Source organism: Lycium barbarum, chromosome 4 (genome assembly GCF_019175385.1).
Source record: "Lycium barbarum isolate Lr01 chromosome 4, ASM1917538v2, whole genome shotgun sequence".
Classification (NCBI taxonomy): Eukaryota; Viridiplantae; Streptophyta; class Magnoliopsida; order Solanales; family Solanaceae; genus Lycium; species Lycium barbarum.
This window is the reverse complement of record NC_083340.1, coordinates 3240295-3267352: the sequence shown is the minus strand read 5'-3', so window position 1 is coordinate 3267352 and position 27058 is coordinate 3240295. Positions and strand designations below refer to the sequence as shown.

Genomic DNA, 27058 nt, shown 5'->3' with positions numbered 1-27058 from the left:
TCTTTTTAATGTTTATCATTTTTGGAGGAGAACAGGCTTCGTTTAATCCTTGAAGCTAAGCCTATTGAGGTATCCTACTCTTGGTCTTCAACTAGTGTTGAAATTACTAGCTAGATGCCAAAACAAGTAAAAGAAAAGAAGAAAAAACTAACCCATATGGTTTGTTGGAATAATTAATATTGCTGTAAATTTGGAAATACGTACCATTGTGTAATTGTGATGAAACTAGCAGCAGACGTCAACTTTAACAAACAAAATGGGCAGGTAATAATTAACGTGTTGTTTTTGGCCTACTCTTTCACCTACAAATTCAAGGCAGCATTTATTTTTTGTTTATCTCAGTCTTTGGTTGCTTTAAGTTATCAACAATTCGTGTATTTTATTTCTATAACATAGGAGTCTTGGTAAACGCCGACTACTTGAGCTTGACATTGTATACATAAATAAGTTATAAATTATATGCAATGTCAATATAAAAAAAGTTATTCTATCAGGTAGTAGCAGAATTAGAATATGTGCCAAGGGGTTAAAATAGGAAAAAATAAATATGCGAAAAAATGAAGGGGGTCAAGACATGGTACATATACACACAAAAAAAATTATATCTATACAATGTAAATTTTCAGAGAAGAAGTGTTAGATGATACTATATGGCTCCGTTACTCCTATCATGTCATCTGAAAGATATTTAAAGATAAATCTCCTTAGATTATTCTTCATAACATATGAGATACGATCCAGTAGTAACAACTATATATGAAAAACACTTTTTATTTAATCCTTAGTTTAGCTGTTAAAATCGAAATGTTGAGCGTTTTAGACTTTTAAATCCATATCACGCATTATGTTTTGCTTAGTGAATATGGTTTTGTTTTTATCTAAATGGTTATAGTCTCATTAGCTATAAGACACTAAACTTGCATCTCCCTTTCGTATTCAAGAGAGAAATGTCAAATTGTCAATTCTCCATGGATATATTACTTCTTTACTTGGTTCTGGCCTTCTCGAACTGTTACCAAATTTTACTAACTTACATGGAAATTTAACAACCAAAGTTACAAATTATTCCAAAGGGGCAACATAATTTATTATTTAATACTAATGCAAATCATGTCATTTTCCAAGGAAACTAAAGAAACAATAGTGGAGGAATTGAAAAAGTCACCAGTCCAAAAATCTCTGACATTCCACAAACATTAGTTCAACTTCTTGCCCACTCTCAACGTCCCCTCTGTCTCTATCTTTCTTTTTCCGTAACAAATACTTAATTTGTTTAAATTTATATGATATAATTTAATTGACCACAAAATTAAAAGAGGAAATTACATACTACGTGGTAGCTCGATTGAAATTATTAACGGTCTCTGCCGGGAAACATATATTATACGTTAATTATATAGCTGCACACACATATACATTTGCCGGTTGTTTTTCTTTTGGGAGGTTACGCTGTTTTAAAATTCGACGTTTTTAAAGAGAAAAAAGAGAGCGTTTGTAATTTGCACTTCTAAACATGCTATAACGTTTGTGTGGTTACAAAAAATTTTAAACATGTAATTTTAAACATGTCGTAATATTTATGTGACTAAAAATATTTATTAACGATAAAATGAAAAGTTTAAGTTAAAAAAAAAGTGTCATTCATTTTAAGTTGGATTAATAAAGAAAATATCATTTTAGGAGTACACTTTAACCTATATATTGACGTGGTGCATTCAAGGAATTATTTATATGGTGCATAATTTTATACAATCTATATATTTTAACTTTTATAAGTAACATATAACTTATCTTATTTTTCAAATATAAAGATTACTTATAATTATCTCTGAAATTAACTTATACTTGTGTATAGACGATCACGTTACTCCTAAAAATCTTTTGTACTATATATGCCTAACAAATCTGTGAAGCACAACTTACATAACAATGGAGTTTCCACTTAGCACTCTCACAAACATTCCTGTGAATTCTCTCTCTCTCTCTGTCTATCTCCCATTACTTTTCCTCTCTTTTTCTATTTTTCTCATTTTAATTGAATTATCTTTTTCAGGCAATTCACAGAGTTTTACTACTCACCATAGTGATCTTAACGGCGTTTGGTAACGTTAACGGTCGTCATAAAATACCCAAATGGGAAACCATTAAGTACTCTGCTATTAGTTGCAGAACACACACTGCATCATTAACGGATTTTGGTGGAGTTGGTGACGGAAAGACGTTAAACACTAACGCTTTTAAGACAGCCGTTGATCATTTGAGTCAGTTTCAATCCGACGGTGGTTCGTTGTTGTATGTACCTGCTGGAAAATGGTTGACGGGGAGTTTTAATTTGACCAGTCATTTTACTCTCTTTCTCGACAAAGATGCTGTTCTTCTTGCCTCTCAGGTAACGTTTTGTTATCAACTTTCGAAATCCATGATTGTTTGTTCGACCATAGATTACTCTAAATAGTTTGTGTTCCTTAAAAAAAATTGCATGTATTAAACGGTGGAATCACTTTGTACACGATTAAAGAGGTGTTTAGTTAAATTTATAAGTTGTTTAAACTAGTTTATAAGTATTTTTTGGTTTATTTACGCGTTAGGTAAACATCGAAATTGCTTATTAGTCAAGTGTTTATTTCTTATCCCCAGCTTCAATACATCTATTCAAACTCGTACGTGTTCATTATCGAAACAGTTTCAACATCTAAAATCAATTTATTTATTACTATTGTTTCTTTTATTTTGGTTATTTGTACTATTTCTATTGTTAGTATTTTTTTTTTCCAATATTTTCATTGTAGCTTTTTTGTTCACGCATTTTTTTTCAAACCTATTATGAAATACCAGTTTTTTGAGTTGAGGGTTCATCGAAATCAACCTCTCTACCCCACAAAAATGAAAATAAAGTTTACGTATACTCCATTCTCTCCTCCACTTGTGGAACTACACTTGGAATGTTGTTATTTTATTAATAGTTATTAATTACTTTTAATGAACTAAATCAAATGGACTCTAAATAAATGCGCCATGTATAACATATTAAGAGGGGAAACACTCTTTGTTATGTATTTTCTAGTGTCAGACCTTAAATTTGACACTCTGATTAGCGATAGAGATCTCATTCCTTTCATTACCTTTGTCGTTAACTATAGGTAAAATGTGACAGTACTTTAGTGATGAGAATGTATTATTAGAATTTAGAGGCCCCACACGAGCTTCATGTGACATACTATTATTTAAGTTGTTACTAGTATAATCTTTTGAGAGCATGAGATAGTTCATTATTCAATATAGCTAGGTGTTAAACAAAAACCCTCATATGAATTTAATATTTGTACCTAATTTTCCTGTCCGTGGAAGTGAATGAATGCAACCCACTCAGAATAGTGCAAAAGGTGAACTACTTTAGCGGTGAGTATGTCTCTCAATGAACTAAGTCCAAATCCACTATAAAACTAACTCAGAAGTTGTTCCCCAAAATAAAAATAAAAATTAAAAAGCATCAAGCAGTGGAGCTTAGTAGCTAGCTATTAAAAATAAGGCATCCCCATTAGAGTAAGGCATCCTAAGACTGTTTGTAAGACAAAACGCCACCAATTTAGTCCTTCGAGGATAGAGCAAAGAGTAATATAAAAGAAAAAGACCTTAGTATTTAATGAGTATTCTTTCTTATTTTTTCTTTGCAATTATATTATATACGTAATATGGTAGGATTATGAGATTATATGGAGCGGCATGATTAATAAAAATTTATATACCCATCTCAACTTATTTAGGATTGAGACGTTTTTGTCATTGTGATAGGACTGTGAGATTGTGATTCGTTGGATGATTAAAATGCTTCGTACTGATAATCTAGGATGGGGGCAACAGATGTGGATATGATTAAACCTTGGATACTTTTTTGTATTTTCAGAGTTATTCATCATGTGAACTCAATTTGTCCTGTTTCTATAACTTGGGGATCACATTCCAAGCTACCATTGCGATTTTTGTGGCTCTTCAGAGTAAGTTGGTAGCATGTGGGGAAGGTCCAAAAGAATCCCATGCTTGGTCCGTTTTGCCTAAGTTTTACTGCGCAAAATTATTCGATACATGTAATAATAAAAACTAAAAAGCAATAATAATAAATATAAAAAGAATAGCTCGGTGTACAAAATACTCAAAAATCATTGATTGATTTCAAGGTCCGAACCATTGATCTGTAGATCACATGAAATAACTTTACCGTCTCTCACCCCCTTCCTAATAAGAAGTAATAATATTTAATAAAATAATCGATCGAGATGCAAATAAGTTGTCATGAACACGTAAAAAGAAGCATCAATCTTCATGGTAAAAAAAATTTGAAAAAAAATTCACTATTCGAATTTTATCTAATGAGCAAAATTCACAAATAGCTATTTTTCAGGGAATTTCAAATTAAAAAGTGAAACTCCAGGTTCATTGACCTAGAATTTAAAAATCCACGAGAGAAACTTTAAGCTTGCCGAATTTGAAACTCTAGGATAGTCAATAATGACTATTTTTCAAAGACAGTACTGAAAAGTGCATGCTATTTGTAGAAAGATATAAATGACTTCTATATTATTTTTTTTTAATAGCTTTTCTTCTTCTATTTTTTTAGATTTTGTGCTTTTCTTTTTTCGGTTCTGCTATCTCACTGATTTTCTGTTATTCTTTAGGATGAAAAAGATTATTCGGTGATTGCACCTTTACCATCCTACGGTCGAGGAAGAGATACAGACGGTGGTAGATTCGTTAGTCTTATTTTTGGAACCAACCTTACTGATGTTGTCATCACAGGTACTGTTATTATGTCTAATTCTGTCACAGTTAGCATTTCTGAAACTCAACATCTTTAGTTGAAAATCAATATCTGAATTCACATCGAAATTAAAAATATTTGTCGCTAATACTCGGAATCCAACAACTTTTTCGGTGCGGAGGGAGTATTACCGAAATTTCTGCCAGTTGTTCCTCCTTGGTACAGTTGTTTAATAAATGGCACTTTTTCATTTCTCTTGTAATTTATGAACCTTTTAGACTACGGCCTAAGGATTCCCTTTGAGCAAACTGAAGATCTTATAAGAAAACGTTAGACTATGATCTATAATTTTGTATGTTATTGCTGATATTAGAACCACGTCTAATGTTGTCTGCAAAGGTCATTTCCCAAAGCCTATTTGCACAACTTCTAAAAACGAGGGACAAATTAAAATGATGACCTAAAAAAGAGACGTTTGCATAAATTAGCCGGAGTATTAAATCCATTGACATTTAAGTAGCGGAAATTTGTTTATGTCATTTTGTTTGCGAATTCATGTAAATATTTCTTTTAAAATTCACTCAGGTGAAAATGGAACCATTGATGGCCAAGGGCAGCTATGGTGGGACAAGTTCCACAAGGAAGAACTAAAATTTACGAGGCCTTATCTGATAGAAATCATGTACTCTGATAAAATTCAAATCTCCAGTCTTACATTGATCAATTCTCCTTCATGGAATGTGCATCCTGTATACTGCAGGTACTCAAATTAATCTTGATTTTTCAATAGTTCAGTATTGTTTTCTTCTAAATCAATAATAACTGAGGCAAAAAAGCTTGATTTCTTTGTGAAATGCAGCAACATTATCATCCAAGGCATCACTATCCGTGCACCAGTCAGATCTCCAAATACTGATGGAATTAACCCTGGTAATCTTCCGTTAGTGCTGAAGTATGATGATGATATGAAATGAGTTTAAACGAAGAAGTGGGGATTCATATAACCTACCCCAACTTGTTAGCTAATGTTTTAATTTGTTTGAGTGATATTAAGGTTCATGTAACAGGTAAGTTGTTTCAGGTTACTAATCTCACTTTTTATGAAGGTTGCATGTAGGTATCCTTTAGCTGACCTAAAAGTATGAAGTTCGTTTATACTGTCAGTATATAAGAGTAATATGCTTTTGCCGCTCTAGTCTTTTGACTAACATGAAGTTTATTTAATTAAACTAAGTCTTACTTGCAGATTCTTGCATAAATACTAGAATAGAAGACTGTTACATCGTCTCCGGAGACGATTGCATTGCTGTTAAGAGTGGCTGGGACGAGTACGGAGTCGCCTTTGGGATGCCAACAAAGCAACTCGCAATAAGGCGAATCACCTGCATTTCTCCAACTAGTGCTACAATTGCACTAGGTAGCGAAATGTCAGGAGGAATTCAAGATGTTAGAGCAGAGGACATTACAGCGATCGATACAGAATCAGGGGTTCGAATCAAGACAGCAGTAGGAAGAGGTGGATACGTGAAGGATATATACGTTAAAGGTGTGACAATGAAAACCATGAAATACGTATTCTGGATGACAGGAGATTATGGTTCTCACCCGGACAACAATTATGATCCGAACGCGTTACCTGTGATTGAAAACATCAATTACCGCGATATGGTTGCTGAGAATGTGACCATTGCTGCTAAGCTTTCTGGAATTTCTGGTGATCCATTTACTGGAATCTGCTTATCAAATGTCACGATAGAGATGGCGCCTAAAGCAAAGAAACTTTTCTGGAATTGTACAGATATTTCCGGGATTTCAAGTGGTGTGGTACCTCAGCCTTGTGATTTATTGCCAGACCAGGGGAAGAAGGACGCCGCGCCCTGTAATTTTCCGACAGAGAGCTTACCAATTGATGATATGGAAATTCAGACGTGTTCCTGCAGGAAGAAAATATATTAGAAACATCAATGTATAAGAATTTCTTAATCAGTAAAATTGTTCTGTTGCTTCACCCACCTGAACTGTCCATGAATATACACTGGCAATCCCGTTTCACTTTGTGGACGAGCCATGCTAATATTTGTAGTTGTTACATATTTGTGATTATGCTATCAGTTATTGCAACCAAAATTTCAAATAAAAGTATAGCAAGAAGATTGCTGGTGAATACGTGTTGAACCGTAACTAAGCTCCCTTAGTGTTTAATAACAAGCATTCGTTATCCACAATATGGTGAACTGAATAGTCATTAAACAAAGGGCATACCAATACATTGTTGTTGACTTAAGATCTTCGCAAACACTATAATCCTAGTGGAGCTTTTGAAATGGAGAACAATTTTAATAGGTGAATATAAGCATGTTTTACATCTCAAATCACTAGGAGGAATGCTTTATCTCCTCAACCAAGATAAAAGTTTATATCAGCTCTCCTCCCATAAAACATAACTTAAAAAATGGATTGAAGGAAGAAAACTACATATGGTACATAATTCAGGAGAGTCGGTCATATATTTTGTTCAACAAACTGGATAAAACTTCACGGACTCCCTATAAATCAGTTCCTTGATCTTTTCTTCAGTGATTGAGGGCTCCTCGAAATCAAAACTGAAAGGCCTGGGGCAAATCGGCTCATCATTGACGTCATGAAGAGATGACAAAAATGGGTGACAAAGAGCCTCATCAACTGCACATAGAGCAAGAAAATCGAAGTCACATGAGGTAAACAGGATGAACCAATAAGGAAAACATATCATGCAAAGGTTGAGGTCAGAATTTTCGCTGCTTTACCGGTAATACGTCGGGTTGGGTCAAAGACAAGCATCTTTTCAAGCAAATCAACAGCCGAAGGAGACATGCTTGGAAATCTTGCAGAAAATTGTTGCTTAGGATGTTGGGGAAGCTGTCGGACATATCTTCGGGCATTGTCACTTCTCAGAAATTGAAGGCTGGCATCATCAGGAGAACCTAGTAGCTTCAAGACAGAAGAAACACATTTGAAGCTGGGAACGATAAGCTGATCAAACTGCTTCAGAAGCAGAAAATAACAGTCCCATATATACGGGAAGGCCATTTCTAGTCAGACCTTTTCTTGAACCCCTGTGAAATATGGCACTGGAAATCACTCTCAACTCCCAACTTCAGAGGGGAGGAATGCTTAACACTAGTTTCAATTTAAAATAGAGGGGAAACGAGTAGAAAGAATAGAGGAGGTTCTTTCAGGTCTCAGTTTTCAGATAAATTTTCCACTTTAAGACAAGCAGGTGAAATGTCACAGGATAAATTTCTTTATGCTTCCAAATGATATTTTTAGTCAGGTTCTTGCTAAAGGACTTTGGAAATGTATTGCAAACCAAAAAGAAGAATTTGACGTGACTTTTTTACCTCAGTAATCAGTCTCAGCTGATGCACATAATCTTTTCCAGGAAACAAAGGTTCTCTTGTCATTATTTCACCAAGAATACAACCAACAGACCAAACATCAATTGCTGCTGTGTATTCTGAACAATTAAGGAGCAATTCAGGTGCTCGATACCAGCGAGTGACAACATACTCAGTCATGAAATCTGTCTCAGAAGTTGTCCTCGCCAAACCAAAGTCTCCAATCTTGAGGTCGCAATTTGCATTTAGGAACAAATTGCTTGGCTTAAGATCACGATGTAAGACGTTTGCTGAGTGTACATATTTCAGTCCACGTAATAGCTGATACATGAAGTACTGCAAAATTAATCCAAATGTTATCCAACTATTAAAAACCTAGATAAGGTAACTGCAGTGTGCCAGAGTGACTTTCGGAAAGAAAGCAGTATATTCGAATCTTTCCAGTGAAAGCTGGACCAACTTCTAGGATTTCCTCCACGCTATTAAGAGAAAGTACTGAATAACAGGATTGATAACACTGTCAGGAGAATGGAAGAGATTGATACGACTGAGGAACCAATTCATTGCCGCCTTTTGAATCTATCGCAGGAACTTATGGACATTTAAATGCTTTATAAAAATCATTACCGGTAACTGACATCTTTAAGTATCTGATGACTAATACTCCTGTCCATATTTTATTTTTACAGCACAGACTACAGAGAAACAACTGTGCTGTAGTCATAGTATAAGAACAAATAGGCAAAATAGTAGCATATACTAGATAAGAGAAACGAGAAAAAAGAGAAAGGAATTCTTCTTCAACTTATTCATGTCACATTAAAGAATGACAACAATTCTGCATTAACTAACCTAATAGTTAAATTACATGCTCACCCTGTACTAAGATAAATTTCTCTAAACAGAATAATAAACACATACGAGCATAAGATTTCTTTCTCCGTGATTTCGTTGATCCCATCCAAGTTGATTAACTAGGACATCGTGTTACAACAGCAGCTAGACTTGCTGAAGTAATATATGTGGGAGTTTGTTTCTAAATCCTACAACACGCTTTCTGACAAATCAACAACTTCATGTCAAACATTTGTAGAATCAAAATAGAAAATAAAAGTACACATTTTTACACAAATCATAAATATCTAGTAACAGAATTTTCAAGGAAGAGAAAAAACCTGGCAGTGATCATTTGTCAAAGGCTGTTCAGACCGAATAATCTGATGAAGATCTGTATCCATTAATTCATAAACTATGTATACATCATTGAAAGCCTCTTTCGTTGGCGGTCTTATGAGGTCTTTGATTGCAATAATCTAAAAATTCAACAAAACCTTGAAATTACTCAAAAACAAAGCAATAAATCAAATTCCTTCAGGAAGTACTCACTAGATAGGAGCAAAATCCACTTACATTTTCGTGATCCATGTGCCGAAGTAGCTTAATTTCTCTCAACGTCCTCTTTGCATCAATTCTATTATCAAATGCATTTCCTATTTTCTTAATCGCAACTTCCTCACGCGTCTCTGAATTTATAGCAGCACTAACAAATAGAAGAAAATAAGAAACGACTATTCAATCATATAAAGCCCCCCAAACATGGCTAACATGAGCAAAAATAACCAGTAGACAGGGGCAGAGCTAGAGTATAGCTTATGGGTTCAACCGAACCAATAACTTTGGTCCAAATTCTGTATTTGTTTTCTTCCATTTGGACATAGTTTTTTTATTTTATTTATTACATTTTATCAAAAGAAATTGAAAACGTTGTTTGTTCATGGAGTTTGATCAGATAAAATTTTGAAGAAAAGTTTTCACCCAAATATTAGTTTTTGGAACTTGAAAATTTTTCTTCCACCCACAAAACTTCAACTTTTTTCAAGTAAAATGCACGTCCAAACACAACTTCAACTTCCAAATACTCTTTTTTCAAGTTTCAACCAAATCTATGTCCTAACGCTAGCTAAGAAATCCATTGCATATGTACAAGTTATTAATTTAGAACCGAGTAACTTAAAAGAACTAAAATTCCAAACCCATAAACACCAAATCCTGGCTCCGCCTCTAATAAAGAGATTTGTGTTCTTTTCAAAGACTTGAACTTTTAGAGCCTGTTTGGATGAGCTTATGCCTATAAGCTGCAAACAGCTTATAAGCTAAAAAAAATAAGTTGGGGTAGTCTAACTTATTTTTTTTGGCTTATAAGCTCCTTTAGATAAGTTAAGTCAAATGGGCCCGATTATTTTTTGAGCTTATTTTAAGCACAAAATGACTTTAAAGCTGGCCAGCCAAACACTCAAAAAAACTGAAAACAGCTTATAAGCAACCTATAAGCCAATCCAAACGGGCTCTTAGTCATAAAGTTCACATAATTTAACATTCAAAATTTTGATCACATATTTAGACTATGAACACAAACAGCATATCTAAAACAAATCAAAATATTTCTCCCATAAATTTCAAATCCTAGCTCTCTAACTCTGATTGAAAAAATTTGTGCTCTTTTTAAAGACTTGAACTTTTATTCCACAAAGTTCATACCCCCGTTCCAAAAACATTGTCTTCCTTTTTAGTCTATCCCAAAAAGATTGACACCTTTCTATATTTAGAAACAATTTAACCTTTATGAGAGGATTTACAATCACACAAATATTTAAGACTTGTTCCGGTTCTGGACCACACTTTTCAAAAGACTTTCTTTATTTCTAAGCTAAGACAAATATGTGATAAGTTGGCCAAATCCCGGTCCAAATTCTTAAACTCTGCGCCAAGTCAAACTAAGATAATCTCTTTGGACGGAGGGAGTATAAATTAACATTCAAAAAAAAAAAAAAAACAATCACATATTTAGAGTAAGATTCACATAAACAGCATATTGAAAAGAGTAATAAGTAAATTAAAAAAGTGGAAAAACTTACCAAACAAGGCCATAAGCACCACGACCGATTGGACGAATAGGAGGAACATATTTAGTTGAAACTTCAAATAAGTTACCGTATACATTATAACAGACGTATTGACCACCGTGTAGGATTACTCCTCTTATTTCACGGTTACCGGTGGTTTGACTAGCCATGATTTGAGGTGGAGGTGTTTGCCGGAGGTTATGTATGTATGATGGTTTTAATGTTTTTTTTTTGGAATTTGGAATAAACAGAACAGTGCACAACAAACACGGCTTTGAATATCCGTGAGGACTCCAGTCTTCACTTTTTAATACTCCCTCCGTCCACGTTTACTGATCAAAATGGTGAGGGTTGGATTGTTTTGGTCTTGATATATTCACTTAATTGAAATAGTCCTTGATGTTTCCAGAAAATGATCAAAATGGTCCTTAATGTATGAGGGTTGGATTGTTTTGGTCCTTGATATATTCACTTGATTGAAATAATCCTTGATGTATGCAAAATGTAGATGGTTTTGGTCCTAAATCCTAAATATAATGTCGTAACATTATTCAAATGTTTGACACAAAAAACCCATCAAATGTAAGTAACATTAAGGACCATTTTGATCATTTTCTCGATCTCTTACTCCCTCCGGATAAAAGAAAGTTGTCCACTTGGGTCAAAAAAAAAAGTCCACTTATTAAATTAAAAAATAATTAATTTTATTTTTCCAGATTTGTTCCTGTCAAGTGTTATGTGATCGAATCTCAATGTCTATTTAATTAGGGATAATTTAGTCAATTTACATTTTTTTTTCTTGGAGTGAGTAGTTTCGTAAGGAGTGTGCGAATATGTAAGTGAACTCTTTTTTTTATCCGGAGAGAGTATTGACTTGGCACGCCTGTTAAAAAGTCAAAATAGAATGAAAAGTTTACCCTTTGAATATAATAAATTTAATATCTTGGGAAATGACTATAGTTAATAATAAGGGTAAAATAGGAAAAAAGTGATAAATTATATCTTAATTTTCTAAAACGAACATCTATTTTTAGTATAGTGAATAAGTAAAAATGGACGGAGGGAGTAAATAATCTGTCCGGATAAAAAAGAGTGTCCACTTAATCTTTTTATTTTTTTATTACAAAAGTCGTTCACTTATTAAATTAAGAAACAATTAAATTTATTCTTTTAAAATTGATCTTATTAAGTGTTAAGTGATCAAACCTCTATTCAATTAGGATAGTTTAGTCAAATTATCTATTTTTGCCTCGAAGTTAATATTTTCTTAAGAGGTGTGCAAATAACTAAGCGGACACTCTTTTTAATCCGGAAAGAGTACTAAGGAATAAACAGAACAGGGAACAACAAACACGGCTTTGAATATCCGTGAGGACTTCAGTCTTCACTTTTTCACTATGGGGAAATGCCAAGATATTACTGTCTCCGTCCACTTTTACTTGTCTCCTATTGACTTGCACGCCGGTTAAGGAGCTAAAAAGAATGAAAAGTTTACCATATCACTCGTTGAATATAGTAATAAATTTAAGAAAAAATTTCAGAAATATACAAATTGATCACTTGCATTGCAAAAAAATAGCTCAAACTTACATTACAAAATATAACCCAAAATATATAGATATATACAAACATATACAAACACTTATACCAACATATACCAACATATACAAAGGCAAAGAGAGAGAAAACTTTAGGTTATTTTTTGTAAGAATTAAAAAAAGGGTCAATTTTGATCACATTGTTGCCCCAATTAACATACAGTGTAATTTTCTCTAAATTAATTTAATGTATTGGGAAATGCATTAGGAGATGACTATAGTTAATAATAAGGGTAAAATAGGAAAAAAGTGATAAATTCTACCAAGATTTTCTAAAGTGGACGTCTATTTTCAATATACTGGACAAGTAAAAGTGGACGGAGGGAGTAATAATCTCTCCGGATAAAAAAGAGTGTCCACTTACTCTTTTTATTTTATTTTTTGTTTAAAAAAAAGGTCCACTTATTAAATCAAGAAATAATTACCTTTATACTTTTAAAATTGACTTTATTAAGTGTTAATTGATCAAATATCTATTCAATTAGGGTAGTATAGTCAAATTACCTAGTTTTACCTTAGAATTAGTATTTTTTTAAGAGGTGTGCAAATGGCTAAACGGACACTCTTTTTAATCCAGATAGAGTATTAAGGAGATAATTATTAGTGTCATAGTTGTTTACACGGAAAATCGTTACAGTTAAATTTGTGTATGTGGTCAGGGACACGTGTATCAATATGACCAAATAATGAGATAATATGTAAAATTAAGCAAGATAATTATAAAGAAAGCTAACGAATTTAAAGCAATAGCTTGAGCCTTGGAGAAGCTTTTGAGCTAGAGTCTCCGGACAAGCGAACAATCAGATCTTTGCTTAGTGGAACAAAAGCAATTATGAACAAAGAGCAAGATAATTCTGTATATTTTTTCAGATGATTCTTACAATGATATGAGCACATCTATTTAGACTAGAGTTATGGGGTGCATGATCCACAATTCATGTCCTCTCCATTACCAATATTAACGCCAAAAGTAATAAAAAGATTTAATGTTATGACAATGAAGGGCAATAATGCAAATTTAAGACCCAAGACTTGGGGTTTCTTGTAACGGTTGCACATTGAATGACGTTTGACCGGTGAGTTGGCATGCTTCTTCGGACCCTTTGTAGTTTCTGTCTCCGGTAGCGGCTGCCAAGTTACTCCTCCGGAGCATCGTTATGCTTTCCCGAAACCCCTCGTTTGCTGACTCAAATCTGATATGTCACCATCTCCACGTGTCATCCTTTGATACCTCCACTTGGTGTCAGACGGATTTTACCCTATACAATAATTAGGAACTTTTTTTCTTCTAAAATAGTTTGGTACTGTAATTCTTTTCTACTTTGATTATTCTAAATAATAACTTTCTTTGTGTTTTTGTTTAATAGTTTGAGTATTTATATTTTCATTTTTTTTCTTTAAAAGGAATACTATTACATTCTAAATTTTTATATCACGCAATATAATTTTTTTCGACGTGGATTCGCATTTAGGCCAGTCGCGAGCTCGAGGCGCACGGGAGCCCCAAAGGCCATTCCAGGATTTCTAGAATATGAGTGCACCACTAAAGAAAGAAGGAAAAATTGTATTTAGTGGAAAATTGGTCCCTAGTCCTCCGGGTAAATAACTCAATCTTTTACAAAATGCACCATTTATCCTTCTTGCAGTATGGGTTCCAGCGGTTAATAGTATTTCAAATTTTTAATATATATATGACATAAAATACCTAATTTTACGAAGAGACTATGGGTTCACATGCCCTAAAATTTGTACACAAATTCGCCCATGGGAAGCCAGTATCCGGCCCACGACACCATCACAAACCAAATTTTGGGCACAGTGTGCGGAGCGACACAATGTATGACGCCTAGGAAGAATATCCTACAATATAATTCAATAGTCAAGACGTCACAATCGAGTCGAGTGTTGCGGCCGGGTTCACAAGAATCCGATAGCTTTTGCCCAACCATTACTTATGTATAAAAATATTCACTAGAAATTTATAAATATTTAAATATGAACTCAGTTATTATTGTATATCGTGAGGTTACTCTAAGAACCTATAAATTTTAATTTCTGAATCTATCCCCATGAGTTGCTCCTTTTCACTACTGTAGATAAAATGTTCCAATCGTCTATTAAATTTGTTAAAGTCGTCTCGTTTCTTTTTGTCCTTCTTTATAAATACAAAAAGAGTATATGTAATAATAAAATCAAAACTTTGAGCATCCCAAACTAGGGCTGCATAGCGGTCCGTTCGGTTCGGGTTTAAAAGTTATTGGTTCAACTTATCGGTTATTGGTTTGTAGACATGTTAAACCGTTAAGATATCGGTTAATGGGTTATCGGTTAATCGGTTGGTATTTGTTATCGGTTCGGTTATCGGTTTAACCGTTAATATTTCACACAAAAAAAAATTCAAGAACAAAGAACCTATATCCAAAAGTGAAAGTAGCTTTAGTTCCTAAGACTATGCCGAACAAAATAATACAATTGAAATATGAAGGACGTAAACAAAATTGGACCAACTAAATATGTGATTTTATCAAACCTGTCACTGCAAACACCAATGCATAAGGGAAATAAGAAACATTCTTCAGGCATTTACATAGCATTAGTTAGCAATAACTTGTCTAGCACCACTAGAGAAATACAAAAACATAGAAACAAGAGTGAGAATTGAAAGTAATGTAGATTGTAAAAGAAGTAAAAGATAGTTTACATTGGGCTTGCCTCTTGCGAGTCGGAGGAGAAGGGTTTCTGAAGTGAAAATCGTCGCTTGAGAGACTGAGTTTATGAAGTGGAAATCAAGTGAACCCTAAATCTAGTCAAGTGACTTTCTATATAAAAGGGTAGAATTGTAATTAAATAAATGATTATCGGGTTATCGATTCACCCGTTAACAAAATTGACCAAACCGTGACCCGACCCAATAAGCCAATAACCACAAGGCATCACTCGATACCCGAACCAGTAATCCATTAACCCTAACCATTAACTCAATAACTCAATAATTAATTCGAATTATTAGTTTAACCGTTAATATGCATAGGCCTATCCCAAATGACCTAAACCTAAAGCGCGTTGATAGCATAGGTAGGAAAAAAGACGTATGTACATAGATATTGATGTTTCTATTAAAAATTACTACGAGATTAGAAAGAGTTAAAAATGAACATATACGAAGAATGATTCTTCGGTCAACTTCTTGGAAGTCCTACTCGAAGGACCAACTTGCACTTAATATAATAATATTCCAACTACTGCTAACTTTCCTCAAGGGGTCAAGTCTTGATAAATGTTTTCGAGTCTTGATAAATGTTTTCGAGTGTAGAATCAGCTTGCCATCTTTAACTAGAGATTCGGGTTTGATATCCGAATATAAAGTAGTCTTTAGTAAAAAGCGTTTTGTCCTAATGTAGAACTTCCCAGCCGACATGAATCCGTGTTTAATTAAACCTCAATATAAATACCGAACACTAGGTGAGAAACAAAAAAAACTTGCTACCTCTAATTGCACTATGGGTGATATACTTGTAAGCAACCAATAAATGGAAAAGTGAATAAGAAAGATGTATAAAAGCAAAACGCAACTACCACATCAAGTTATGGAACGGTGGTAAGTTTCTTCCATCCTTAACCAAATGTTTCGAGTCCGAGCCTTAAAACGGAGTCGTCTTTGGTAGAGAATGCTTTACTCCTAAATGAAATTTTCCACACAAATCCGCATATTTTTTATCTGCCCATGAGAGTCAAAAGGTCCATAAATTGCAAAAATAATAAAAATATTTGTTAAACAATTATTTAATAAATATTTATCTCAAAAAGAAATCATTAGCTAATTTTTTTGGAATAATAACTACAAAAAGGCCCAACCAATTGCTACTCTAAGGCCCAGAAGAAAAAAGACTAAAGTGGACCAGCCTCCAATAGCAGACCACACTGCTCAGTGTTAGAGTTGGGCAATTTGCACGATTGGCCTTATTCGGGGGTGGTCTTTAATTTTGTCCCTCAAATTGCTGGTTTTTTAATTTTTATCCTTCGCCTAAAATTTCTGAATTTCAGGTTCGAACTCCCATTCAGTTAAATTTTTTTTAAAAAAAATCACAAGGTAGAGTTTGCTTGCAAAACTCTCCTTAAGGTAGAGCTTGCAAACTCTACCTTATAAGCTAGAGTTTGACTGCAAACTCTACTTAAGGCAGAGTTTCACCTTCAGGCATAAGGCAAACTCTATCTTAAGGCATAACTTTTGCCTGAATAGACCTAATTTTACTATGAAATTCTGCTTTGCGATTTTTTTTTTTACTTAGCCGGGGTTCAAACCCAGAACATCGGCGTATTAGGAGAAGGACAAAAATTAAAGACCAGTGCCTTTGAAGGACAATCCGCGCCAAAAAAAAAGAGGTTAGAGTTGAGACCTGAAAGTTGGTCCAAATCAAATTAGACCTATCTTATTCCTATTTGGGTCAACTATGTATATATACATCTTAAGGAGAAATATTTACAAAACGTGACGATAATTTTACATTTACAAAACATAACATTACAAACCCTATACAAAACATGCTTTAAAAAAAAAAAAAAAAAAAAAATATATATATATATATATATATATATATATATATATATTATTATTATTTTTTTTAAATTATTTTTATTTTTTATTTTTTATTTTTTTTAAAATATTTTTTTTTGCTCAAAAATTTATGTATGAAAGTTGTATGAAATGTGTATATCTCGCTCAAGGATTAAAAAGTTCGCTCAAAATTTAGTATATGAAAACTGTATGAAAAATGTATGAAATGTGTGTATCTCGTTCAAGGCTTAAAAAATCCGCTCAAAATTATGTATATGAAAACAATATGAAATTTGTATCTCGCTCAAGTCTTAAAATTTCGCTCATATTTTCGTATATAAAGTTCATGTTAGATTTCTGTAAAATTAATACAACTACAACAATATTGTATACAATTTTGATACAACATTCAAGACTTAAAATAATTGCTCAAATTTTTGTGTATGAAATGTGTATATCTTGCTTAAGGCTTAAAAAGTTCGCTCAAATTTTATGTATGAAGAACGTATGAAATATGTATATCTCGATCAAGGCTTAAACATTACGCTCAAAATTTTATGCATGAGAATGGTATGAAATATGTATATCTCACTCAAGACTTAGAATTTCATTCACATTTTTCATATAAAAAGTTCATATTAGGTTTCTGGAAAATTAATATAACTACAACTACATTATAACAACTTTCATACAATATTCAAGGCTTAAAATTTTCGCTCACAATTTTGTGTATGAAAATTATATTAAAAATTTCGCTCACATGTACACATTTTATACATGTTTCATACAGCTTTCATACACAAAAAATTGAGGTAATTTTTTAAGCCTTTGAGCGAAAAAAAATTATTTTTTTAAAAAAAATATATAATTTTAAAAATAAAAAAAAAAAAAAACGAAAAATATATGAAAATCCGTCATGTTTCGTAATATATCATTATGTTTTATAAATAAAAAAATCTATCGTCACGTTTCGTAAATATTTCTCCTTAATATATATATATATATATATATATATATATATATATATATATATATATATATATATGTAGTTTTCCCTTCCTATTTCTTACTAAACTAGATGCAAAGCCCTTTGACAGCACGGCATTTATGTTTTAATATTATTCTTCATAACAAGTTTATTATTATCAAATAAATATTATGACATATTTAATATTACAAATTTCAAAAGCCTGATAATCACATAACTGTTATGACATATTTAAGATTATAAGTTTTAGAAGTTTTTTTCTTTTGAAATACTATTTGTAGAATGAAAAACATAGTAAAACTCACATTAATATATATTGATTTTAATTAGTTTTGTTTTCTTACTTTTCAAATAAATCCTTACTTAAAGTAATAAAGTATATGGCAAGAGTATTGATTTTGGCTAAAGTAGTAAACAGGTGTATGAAATGGCTATTAGTGGGACCCCGAAGGTAAGAAAAAATAACAAATGTAGTGTTGTAGTCAGAAAATGTACTGTTAGTTGGCCCAAACCTTTAGGAGGTTTGAACATTGAAATGGGAAAACAAAGTGGGCCCACTGGTACTTTAACTTTTCGGTTGGCAAGAAGTATTTTCTCTTTATTTTTATTGTATAGTATTTTAAAAATAGATTTTTACTTTTAATTATTCATTTTAAATTATTTTTTAAATTTAATAAAATATGCATCAATTAATATGATTACATTGGTAAATTATATATTGTATTTATTATTTTTAAATGACATAAAAAATTCAAAGTGAATAAGTAAAAGTGAACGGAAAAAGTAATTAAACTATAGTGGAGCGGTTTTCTTGGTCAGCCGTGGGAAAATACATTCATGCAGCAAGATGTACAATACTCTTAAAGCCTTAAAATTACAGAATACCAAAAATAACCCTGTTTAAGCAAGCTAGCATGTCGACGGACAACACTGGGCTTCTAGTCTCTTTTATATATTAGTACTAGTTGTGCACGGGCCCGATCACCGGTGAAAATATTAAAATGGATGATTAACTTTTTTTTTTTTTGAATTTTGGAGATGTATATGTTTTGAATATGTGATTTTTAAATCTTTAGCGGAAGTTTGCAAGTTAGAGGTCCTCCATACAATACTAACATACTTAAAATTAATTTGGTATTCTTTGAAAAACAGATACTCGCACAAACATTTCAACATTATCAGATATATTATTTCTAAAATCCAGATGGACTGCTACACTTTGATAATTAATTTTAGTATATTTCTCACAATGTTGATATTTAGAAAATAAGGCCATCTAATACCTTTCTTATGGAATGTATACAGATTTGCTCTAGAATAGATTGAAGTATTGGTTTATGACTGCGAATCGGAGAAAGTGAAGAAGGCTTTTGCGCTGTTGTTATTATCCACACGTGTACATTTGCTGATCTCCGTTAATTTTAAATGTAATATGTTAGTCTTAAACTTTTATAATAAAAAACGAAGAAGCAAAGAACAGTAAATACTTGCCTCAGTGGCTCCATTTGAAAGCATTCTGTGTATGATAATCAAAGAGAGAGAAAAAGTGTACTTAATAAATAGTAGGGGTACTACACTACTACTTACCTACCTAATGAAAAGCAATATGTGGATAGGGAAAAGGTCGGTGGCCCAAAATAAAAAAAAACCTTCATTTTCATGCCACGTCGCACGGAAAAAGAAGTTATTCTTTTCAATGGTGATGAATGATGATATAAGCAAAGGACAGTTTAGTCAAAGCTGCATAGAATTTATACATCAGCTACAGTAATTTTCTTCTTCAGCCAATCATGTTATTTTATTGTAATCTAAATGACCAAATTGCCCTCTATTCCGAAGCAGGCATGTTGACCAGCTGCTTTGCTTATCCCCTCTTATAAGATAGTTTAAAAATAATAACTAGTTCGAGATAGCACGGGCTCAACATAACAAATATTAAACATTGGAGTATAGTTTTCTTTTCATTTAAAAAACAAAACGAATTATTTGCACGGTATATCTTTTAGGTTGTTATTTAAATTGTAATTTCCGTCAGTCCAGTGATCTAAATGTGTATCCTTTCAAATGCTCTTGAAAAGCTCTTATGTTAGAAATTAGGTCGAAATGCTCACTTAAAATCGTTTAAAAAAACAAAAGTATCACAATTTAGTCAGTCAAAAGTATTATATTACCTATAAACTAAAATTCAGAAGAAAATTTCATAAAATTATTCAATAATAAGGCATAAAGGAATTAATAGGATAATCATATGAGAAGTTTTAGCAACTGTTTGAATTGTTGAGGGACAAAAAAGTGAAAGGGCTACTTCCATGCATTTACATCGCATATTCTACTTGCTAATGACCATACTGCTTCTCCCCTAGAGAACCTTTTCACGTTTTCCATTATACGTGTAATATCTGTCTTCAAATTTTGATTATTTAGTTTGCATCGCATAAAATACATTCTATCATTTTTTTTCTATTTTGATGAGTCAAACCCGAAATCTCTAGTTAAGAATGAAATTATTTCATTCCATGACTTAATACCACAATCTAAATTATGATTCTTAATATTTTAACTTTTGTTATATATGTTGCCTTCTTATTCTCATTTTTTAGCATAATGTAATCGGTTAAACCTTGTAGTAACAGAAGTAAAAGGAAAATAGCTAATAAGTAGTACTCTTGATTAATTATTTTGGAGTAACCAATGATATAACCCATCCTTGTGCTTCTGAGTATGCAGGTGAACTGTGAAGTACTCTTTTGTTTGCTATAACAGTTATGCAAATACAATGGGTCAGCAATCATATACACGTGGAAGCAAAGAGTAAACCAAATGAGATACATAGAAACAATAATTGACTTTGAAAAGCAGCAAATGCATTCAGTGCACATGCATGAAGTTAGAATTAGAATTCAAGTGGGGCCACCGTCCAGAAGGGTTGGTAAAAGGGTGATTTGGTCAACACAACAAAGATTTTATATAGGAGCTGGACTAATCTATTTTTTCAGCCAATAGAGCTTTTTCATTTCGTTACAATTACAGACATACCCTCGTGGGCCCATATTACAAAAGTTAGGATTTATTTGACATTTTAGCAAAGATAAGTGGTGCTGTGTCAGTAAAATTCCATGTCCAAGTTGTTAAGCGTACAATGCAAGCAAATTAATGCACCTTATATTACCTGAAATGACCAAAAGGCTCTCAAAGTAAAATTAAAGACTCTAAGGAGCCGTTTGGACATAGTTTGAAATTATGAGATGAAACTATGTTTGGATATGCAATTTGAATTTCTTAAGTTGTATTTTTTCTTATAGACATAAAAATCCCACAAGTTGTGAAAACTATCAAAATATTCTCAATTCTTATACAATCTTATCAAATGAACAGGTCATAATTTATAACAAAATTAATACGCTATTAGAAAGCCTTTCTAAAAATACAACATCAATTGATAAAACTTTAGTTCAATAAAAAAGAAAATTTAACATGAATAGTAATGTAACTACTCTTTAATAATGGTTGGTGGGAGTAATTATTAAAAAAATCTACCAACTTATGGGTTTTTTTTTTTTTTTTTTACAAAACATAAACTATTGGTCAAGTTTTATATTTAAAATTTTTAAAATCATGGTTTGAAACCCTAAATCATGCCTTTTTGAATGATTTAGGATTTCAAACTATGGTTTGAAATCATGAGATGAAATCCATGTCCAAACGCTGATTTCATCTCATGGTTTCAAATCGCACGTCCAAACGCCTACGGGAAGCTTATATTAGTAGTAATGTAGAATGCGTGTATTCCCCCCCCCCCTTTTGCGTAAAATGGTTTTCCTTCATGAAATAATAGTTTATGTAGGATTTTTCAACAGCGGGATCAAAATTTGAAAAAAGTGAATAAATTACAATAATAACAAGCATTGACATTTTCAATATTTATATCTGGGATTTTCATTTTGCTTATTATCTAGTAAAGAATTTCGACTATAATACCACTTGGGGCAACATCTATTTGCTCTGGTGTAGAGGATTTTTAATACTATCAACTCACTCAAATGATATCTACACGTAAGCCTCCTTAAATATAAATTTGAAACGTTGGAAACAAGACAAATTACCTATTATAACATGTAAATATGATATGATAATGTAAAAGTTTCTTTAAAAAAAAAATGTAAAAGTTTCTTAGACTGATGTGTGTGTATGTATACAATATATAACTAAAACACTATGAAGAATAGGTGAATTAAAGGATAAATGAAGCATTTTTCATCAAACTCAATGTTATTTCCCTTTCTTTTAATTATGAGAATATGTCCAAAGAAACACTTTTAATTAACATGCTGTTGCAAACACCTTTCATTTCACTCTCTATCTATCTCACAACTCAATTAATAACAAACCTCCCGAAATAATTCAAAAAAAGACCACAAAAAAAAAAAAAAAAACTCAATCTTCACTCTCATGAAGTTGCAATCATAGAGAAGAAGGAAAAGAAGATAAAATTTGTCCCATATTGTTTGATGTACTTGGATCTATAATCTCATGATCCCCTCCAAGTGGTTCATTTTCTTGATCCCAAAATAGATAACTTGGACAACATTGTTGTGTGTCCACGTGACTACTCCATTCATTCAATTGATTGTTATTTTCTTGCCCTTCCACCATCAAATTATTGTTACTACTATGGGGTATTTCCATGGGTGGTACCATACTCTCTATCAACGGTGGCAAATAATTCGAATCCATTCCTATCGCGTATGATGTCTGTACTTGATGTTGCTGTTGTTGCACTTGATCAACTTGCCAGCAAAACTCTGAGTTTAACACTGATGTTTCTTGAAATAAAGCTGCATTATTCGTACTTCGGTTTGTGGCATCATTAATAACATTTGTCATAGAGTCGAGTGAACCGCTGTCGAAAAAGAATAATTGGTTTGGAGAAGTGAACAGGGCTGAATCTTGGAGGAGCACTTGAGATTTTGTTCCAATATCTTGTGTAAAGAATATATCTTGTTGGCTTGTAATTGTGTTATAATTAGCCAATGGAGATCTTTGATGCTGCTGCTGTTGGTGATGATCAGTTATAGTTGTGTTTGTTGATGGTTTTGAAGGCTTTTTTAACTTCTTTTTTATCCATGAGTTCCAGTAATTCTTTATCTCATTATCTGTTCTTCCAGGCAAATGACTTGCTATATGTGCCCACCTACAATTTTTACATAGGCAATGTTACAAAACAGAACATTTAGTTGACTAACAGTCTGAAAGAATTTTTACACCATCAAATCACGTGAAAAGATAACTACAAGAAACTATAATACTTATGTAAAAGGGTGTCCAGTAACTTGGGAAAAAAAAAGACTGGTTTCTGCTACACACATGATACAACATTTTAAAATACGCTAATACTGTAAAACTTCTTAGCATTGTACAATGTATACAAGCTAAATCCATTTTCAACACCAAAATAAGTTACTATATTCTCTCCATCTCATTTTATATGACTTTATGTGATCGAGCACGAAGTTTAAGAAAAAAAATAAAGACTTTTAAAATTGGGAAAAGGGTCAAATATATCCCTCTACTTTAGTTTATTGGTTAACTTTGCCCTCCATTAGCCAAAGTAGTCAAATATACCCCTCCGTTAGCCAAAGTATACACATATACCCCTGAATTGATTGAAATCCCCAAATCAACTAAAATTACCCATTTAACTAAAATTACAAAATGCCCCATAAGTTAGACCTCACCCGACCCAAAAAATAATTTCCTCCCCACCCTAAAACAATAAATTAATTTCTGTAGTTTTTTTTTTTTTTTAAAAAATTGCAAGTGATCGTGTTTCTTAAATTTACGTATTTGCTATGTTAATTAAGAAGAAGAATATTATCGTAGTGTTATGTGTTGTTTAATTTTAGCTTTACTTATTTTTCTTAATTTCTAAGCACAAATTTGTAGCGTATATTTTTTTGTTTGAAACTAAAAAAAAACAAAAACTATTTATCAGTAAAACTATTTTCTTTGTCAAAGCTAATTTCATCATCACGTTGAATGTTTTTCAGTTGTAGATAATTTATCAGTTTTAATCATCATTTCATTTTTGTAGAATATATATATATATATATATATATATATATATATATATATATATATATATATATATATATATATATATATATATATATATATGAGGCTTTATGTAGTTTTTATTGATTTTCAAGTGTGTGTGTATTCTAATGTTTTAGCAGAAATTGTGATGTTAAGAAGAAAAAAATGTTATTGATTAATAGTGCGATTAATTGGGTGTGTTTGTGGTTATTACTACTGGTGTTATGTGTTTTTTAATTTTAGCTTTACTTGTTTTTCTTAATTTCTAAGCATAAATTTGCATAGTATTATGTTAAGAGGAAACGAGAGAAGAAATTATTTGTCTTATAATAGGAGACTAATCGAGTATCTTTGTAGTTTTACAAGTTAATTTCCGTAGCTTTTTTTTGGGGGGGTATATTAGGGTGTGGGGAAATTATTTCTGGTCGGGTCTAACTTATGGGGCATGGGCAATTTTAGTTAAATGTGTAATTTTGACTGATTTGGGGATTTCCATCCATTCAAGGGTATATGTGTATATTTTGGCTAATGGAGGGGTATATTTGACTACTTTGGCTAATGGAGGGCAAAGTTAGCCAATAAAATTTGTGGTCTTAAGCATATCATTACTTGTTCGTGGCTATAAAAACTTGTCATAAAGGGTAAAATGAGATGTTTGAGTTAAATCATATTCAAATTTAGACCGGAGGTCCACCCCCCCCCCCCCCCCAACCCCGCCCCTTTTTTTTATTTTTTTTTATTTTATGAAATGGACTAAAAAATAAATAAGGTTACGTATACTGAAAGAAAGGGAGAACAAAAATCGGGTTGTTCTATTGAAGTAATAGTCCAGTATGTGTTCTCAATGACAACTTGCCGTGAACTCTAGTAGACTATTACTAATTAAATATCGAATTGAGAATAAAATACAGTACAAAATCAAGAGGGAACTGTTTCATTAGTTAATTGAGTATTATCTACTGAAAACATCTGATGTTGCCTCTCTAACGTCCTTTTTAGAAACTGCTTTGACAATGAAATTAATTCTGAGTGCGTTTTTTGTGTGTGTCATATGCACATAACTTAATAAACTAATATCTTATAATATAAGAATCTTGCTTTCAATGTAAAACATAATCTATAGGTAGAAAGTAGTATTTTTTCCAAGTTGCTAAATGGAGTGAATACTTAAGTTTCACTACTTCACAACCAAGAGTACTTATTTGATTCAATTATTTAATATGTACAAATTAAGAAGACTTATATTTGGTTTGTACAATTAAGTTGTTGTGAGCAATTTACATATATGAAAGTACTAAAGAAAGTTTAACTAGCTAGCTAGAATACTAAAAATTGAAAATTAAAGTTTTAATTTTAAACAATAAAATAAAAAGTGGGACATTTTTAGTATTAAGAAAATTAACCTGTTGCCTACAGCTCCATGGAGACTGATAATCAACTTCTCTTCTTCAGGGGTAAATCTTCCTCTTCTAATATCAGGCCTCAAATAATTGATCCATCTCAAGCGACAACTCTTTCCACATCTTTGTAGCCCTATAGGACCCAAAACAATCCGTCAGTCAATCAACTATGCCTCAATATTCTAAACTACTTGGGCATAAAACCACATTAAAGCCACCATTTATCAATTAAAAAAAAAAACAATAGTAGCAACAACGAAGTTTCATTCAACGAGGGGTTGAGGGCTAGCTCCTTGGTGTGCTTCCTGCCATTCACAGTTAAAATAGAAAATTCAAACCCCATTGACAACCTAGCATTCCCTTCCCAATGCAATAAATGAGTCTTTTACAAAAAAATCAGTCAGCAATGTGGTTTCTGGCAAATGGAAACAAATATCACTAACACAAGTTTAGTTATGTCTTGTGAATATTGTACATTATATAGTACAATGACGAGTTCAGTATTTAGAGTCTAACGGATTCTATTCTTTATTATATGTGTGCGCTACTAATATTTTTTTTGCGCACACATATGTATAATCTGAGCTAGACACAACAGCGATCAAGTTCTGTTGAACCCGATGCATCAAGTCTAGATTTGCCACTAGCAGAGCTAGAGAAGCGGAATGGGGTTCGTTGAAAAATCACACTTTACATATATATATAACAGATAATGAACCCTTCGATAAAATCATGTCTCCACCGCTGTCAGACTGATATTATATGTAACTTAACGAAGTCATGATGAAGATGTAGAATGAGAGAAGAATATAGAGTTAATTATATGTTCAAAGAAGTAAGAAAAGAGACCAGCTTTCTCAGGGACTTCACTCCAGCAGCCATAGCCATGAGTAGTAATATATCTTATGAGCTTTTCATCTTCCTCTGGGGACCAAAGCCCTCTCTTTACCTTTTGTTGATTACAGCATGAATGGCGCCCCATCTCTTTTCTTTCTCTCTTTGTTTAATTAGTAAAAAGCAAAGTGATTAGTGTGTTCTCAATCTCCATTTGCTATAAATAATCCATAAAATGATCTTGCAAAGAGTGCCGACATGAATACAACTAGTCACTTTGGCCCCATGTTGCAGTAGTTTCCATCTAACCCTAAAATGACGTTCCATCAACTTCCTTTCTTTGGGTGTATCAATAAGTCTTTCAATGAATCCCATTATTATTATGTCTTATTCTACGTAGACAAATTGTGTATTTTGTAACAAACTCCAATAGTTAACATTTTTCACGTACTTCAACCATGCCGCCTTGTTCGCTCGAGTACCCTAGCTATCTTTTTCGTGTTCTTTTTTTTCTACCACAAGTCACGTACGTAAGTTGTGAGATCATAGTGGGA

The 27058-nt window shown here is 32.4% G+C and overlaps 3 protein-coding genes across 4 annotated transcripts; 1 reads left to right on the top strand and 2 right to left on the bottom strand.

Annotated features, from left to right (window-relative positions):
• Window positions 1-1808: 1808 nt before the first annotated feature.
• On the top strand, window positions 1809-6920 carry LOC132634858 (probable polygalacturonase). The gene is made up of 6 exons (XM_060350974.1): window positions 1809-1965; window positions 2054-2389; window positions 4674-4794; window positions 5342-5516; window positions 5616-5686; window positions 6003-6920. Exons 1-6 carry the CDS (start codon window positions 1930-1932, stop codon window positions 6710-6712), a joined length of 1449 nt encoding a protein of 482 aa, XP_060206957.1. The 5' UTR covers window positions 1809-1929; the 3' UTR covers window positions 6713-6920.
• Window positions 6921-7080: 160 nt separating this feature from the next.
• Window positions 7081-11354, bottom strand: LOC132634859 (mitogen-activated protein kinase 4-like). Of its 2 annotated transcripts, XM_060350975.1 has the most exons (6): window positions 11049-11348; window positions 9544-9673; window positions 9309-9446; window positions 8137-8469; window positions 7543-7726; window positions 7081-7438 (listed from the first exon to the last, which is right to left on the bottom strand). In XM_060350975.1, the coding sequence occupies exons 1-6, from the start codon at window positions 11204-11206 to the stop codon at window positions 7272-7274; spliced, it is 1110 nt and encodes a 369-aa protein (XP_060206958.1). In that variant the 5' UTR covers window positions 11207-11348; the 3' UTR covers window positions 7081-7271. The 2 variants fall into 2 exon arrangements, with proteins under 2 accessions (XP_060206958.1, XP_060206959.1); XM_060350976.1 differs by lacking the exon at window positions 7081-7438 and having other exon boundaries at window positions 7723-7851; window positions 11049-11354.
• An 11026-nt stretch (window positions 11355-22380) lies between these two features.
• Window positions 22381-26717, bottom strand: LOC132634857 (MYB-like transcription factor EOBI). Its single transcript, XM_060350973.1, has 3 exons — window positions 26520-26717; window positions 25674-25803; window positions 22381-23368 (listed from the first exon to the last, which is right to left on the bottom strand). Exons 1-3 carry the CDS (start codon window positions 26650-26652, stop codon window positions 22639-22641), a joined length of 993 nt encoding a protein of 330 aa, XP_060206956.1. The 5' UTR covers window positions 26653-26717; the 3' UTR covers window positions 22381-22638.
• Window positions 26718-27058: the final 341 nt, after the last annotated feature.

What these genes read in the sequence shown, in the direction of transcription:
- LOC132634859 (XM_060350975.1), bottom strand. Translation starts at nt 11,206, where the DNA reads ATGGCTAGTCAAACCACCGGTAACCGTGAAATAAGAGGAGTAATCCTA. An exon ending in TGACAAATGATCACTGCCAG is followed by an intron (nt 8,470 to 9,308) that starts GTTTTTTCTCTT and finishes TTAATTTTGCAG; the next exon opens with TACTTCATGTATCAGCTATT. An exon ending in AGCTGAGACTGATTACTGAG is followed by an intron (nt 7,727 to 8,136) that starts GTAAAAAAGTCA and finishes TCTGTCTTGAAG; the next exon opens with CTACTAGGTTCTCCTGATGA.
- LOC132634857 (XM_060350973.1), bottom strand. Translation starts at nt 26,652, where the DNA reads ATGGGGCGCCATTCATGCTGTAATCAACAAAAGGTAAAGAGAGGGCTT. An exon ending in TGAAGTCCCTGAGAAAGCTG is followed by an intron (nt 25,804 to 26,519) that starts GTCTCTTTTCTT and finishes TGGGTCCTATAG; the next exon opens with GGCTACAAAGATGTGGAAAG. An exon ending in CATGGAGCTGTAGGCAACAG is followed by an intron (nt 23,369 to 25,673) that starts GTTAATTTTCTT and finishes TAAAAATTGTAG; the next exon opens with GTGGGCACATATAGCAAGTC.
- LOC132634858 (XM_060350974.1), top strand. Translation starts at nt 1,930, where the DNA reads ATGGAGTTTCCACTTAGCACTCTCACAAACATTCCT. An exon ending in GCACTCTCACAAACATTCCT is followed by an intron (nt 1,966 to 2,053) that starts GTGAATTCTCTC and finishes TATCTTTTTCAG; the next exon opens with GCAATTCACAGAGTTTTACT. An exon ending in TACTGATGGAATTAACCCTG is followed by an intron (nt 5,687 to 6,002) that starts GTAATCTTCCGT and finishes TCTTACTTGCAG; the next exon opens with ATTCTTGCATAAATACTAGA.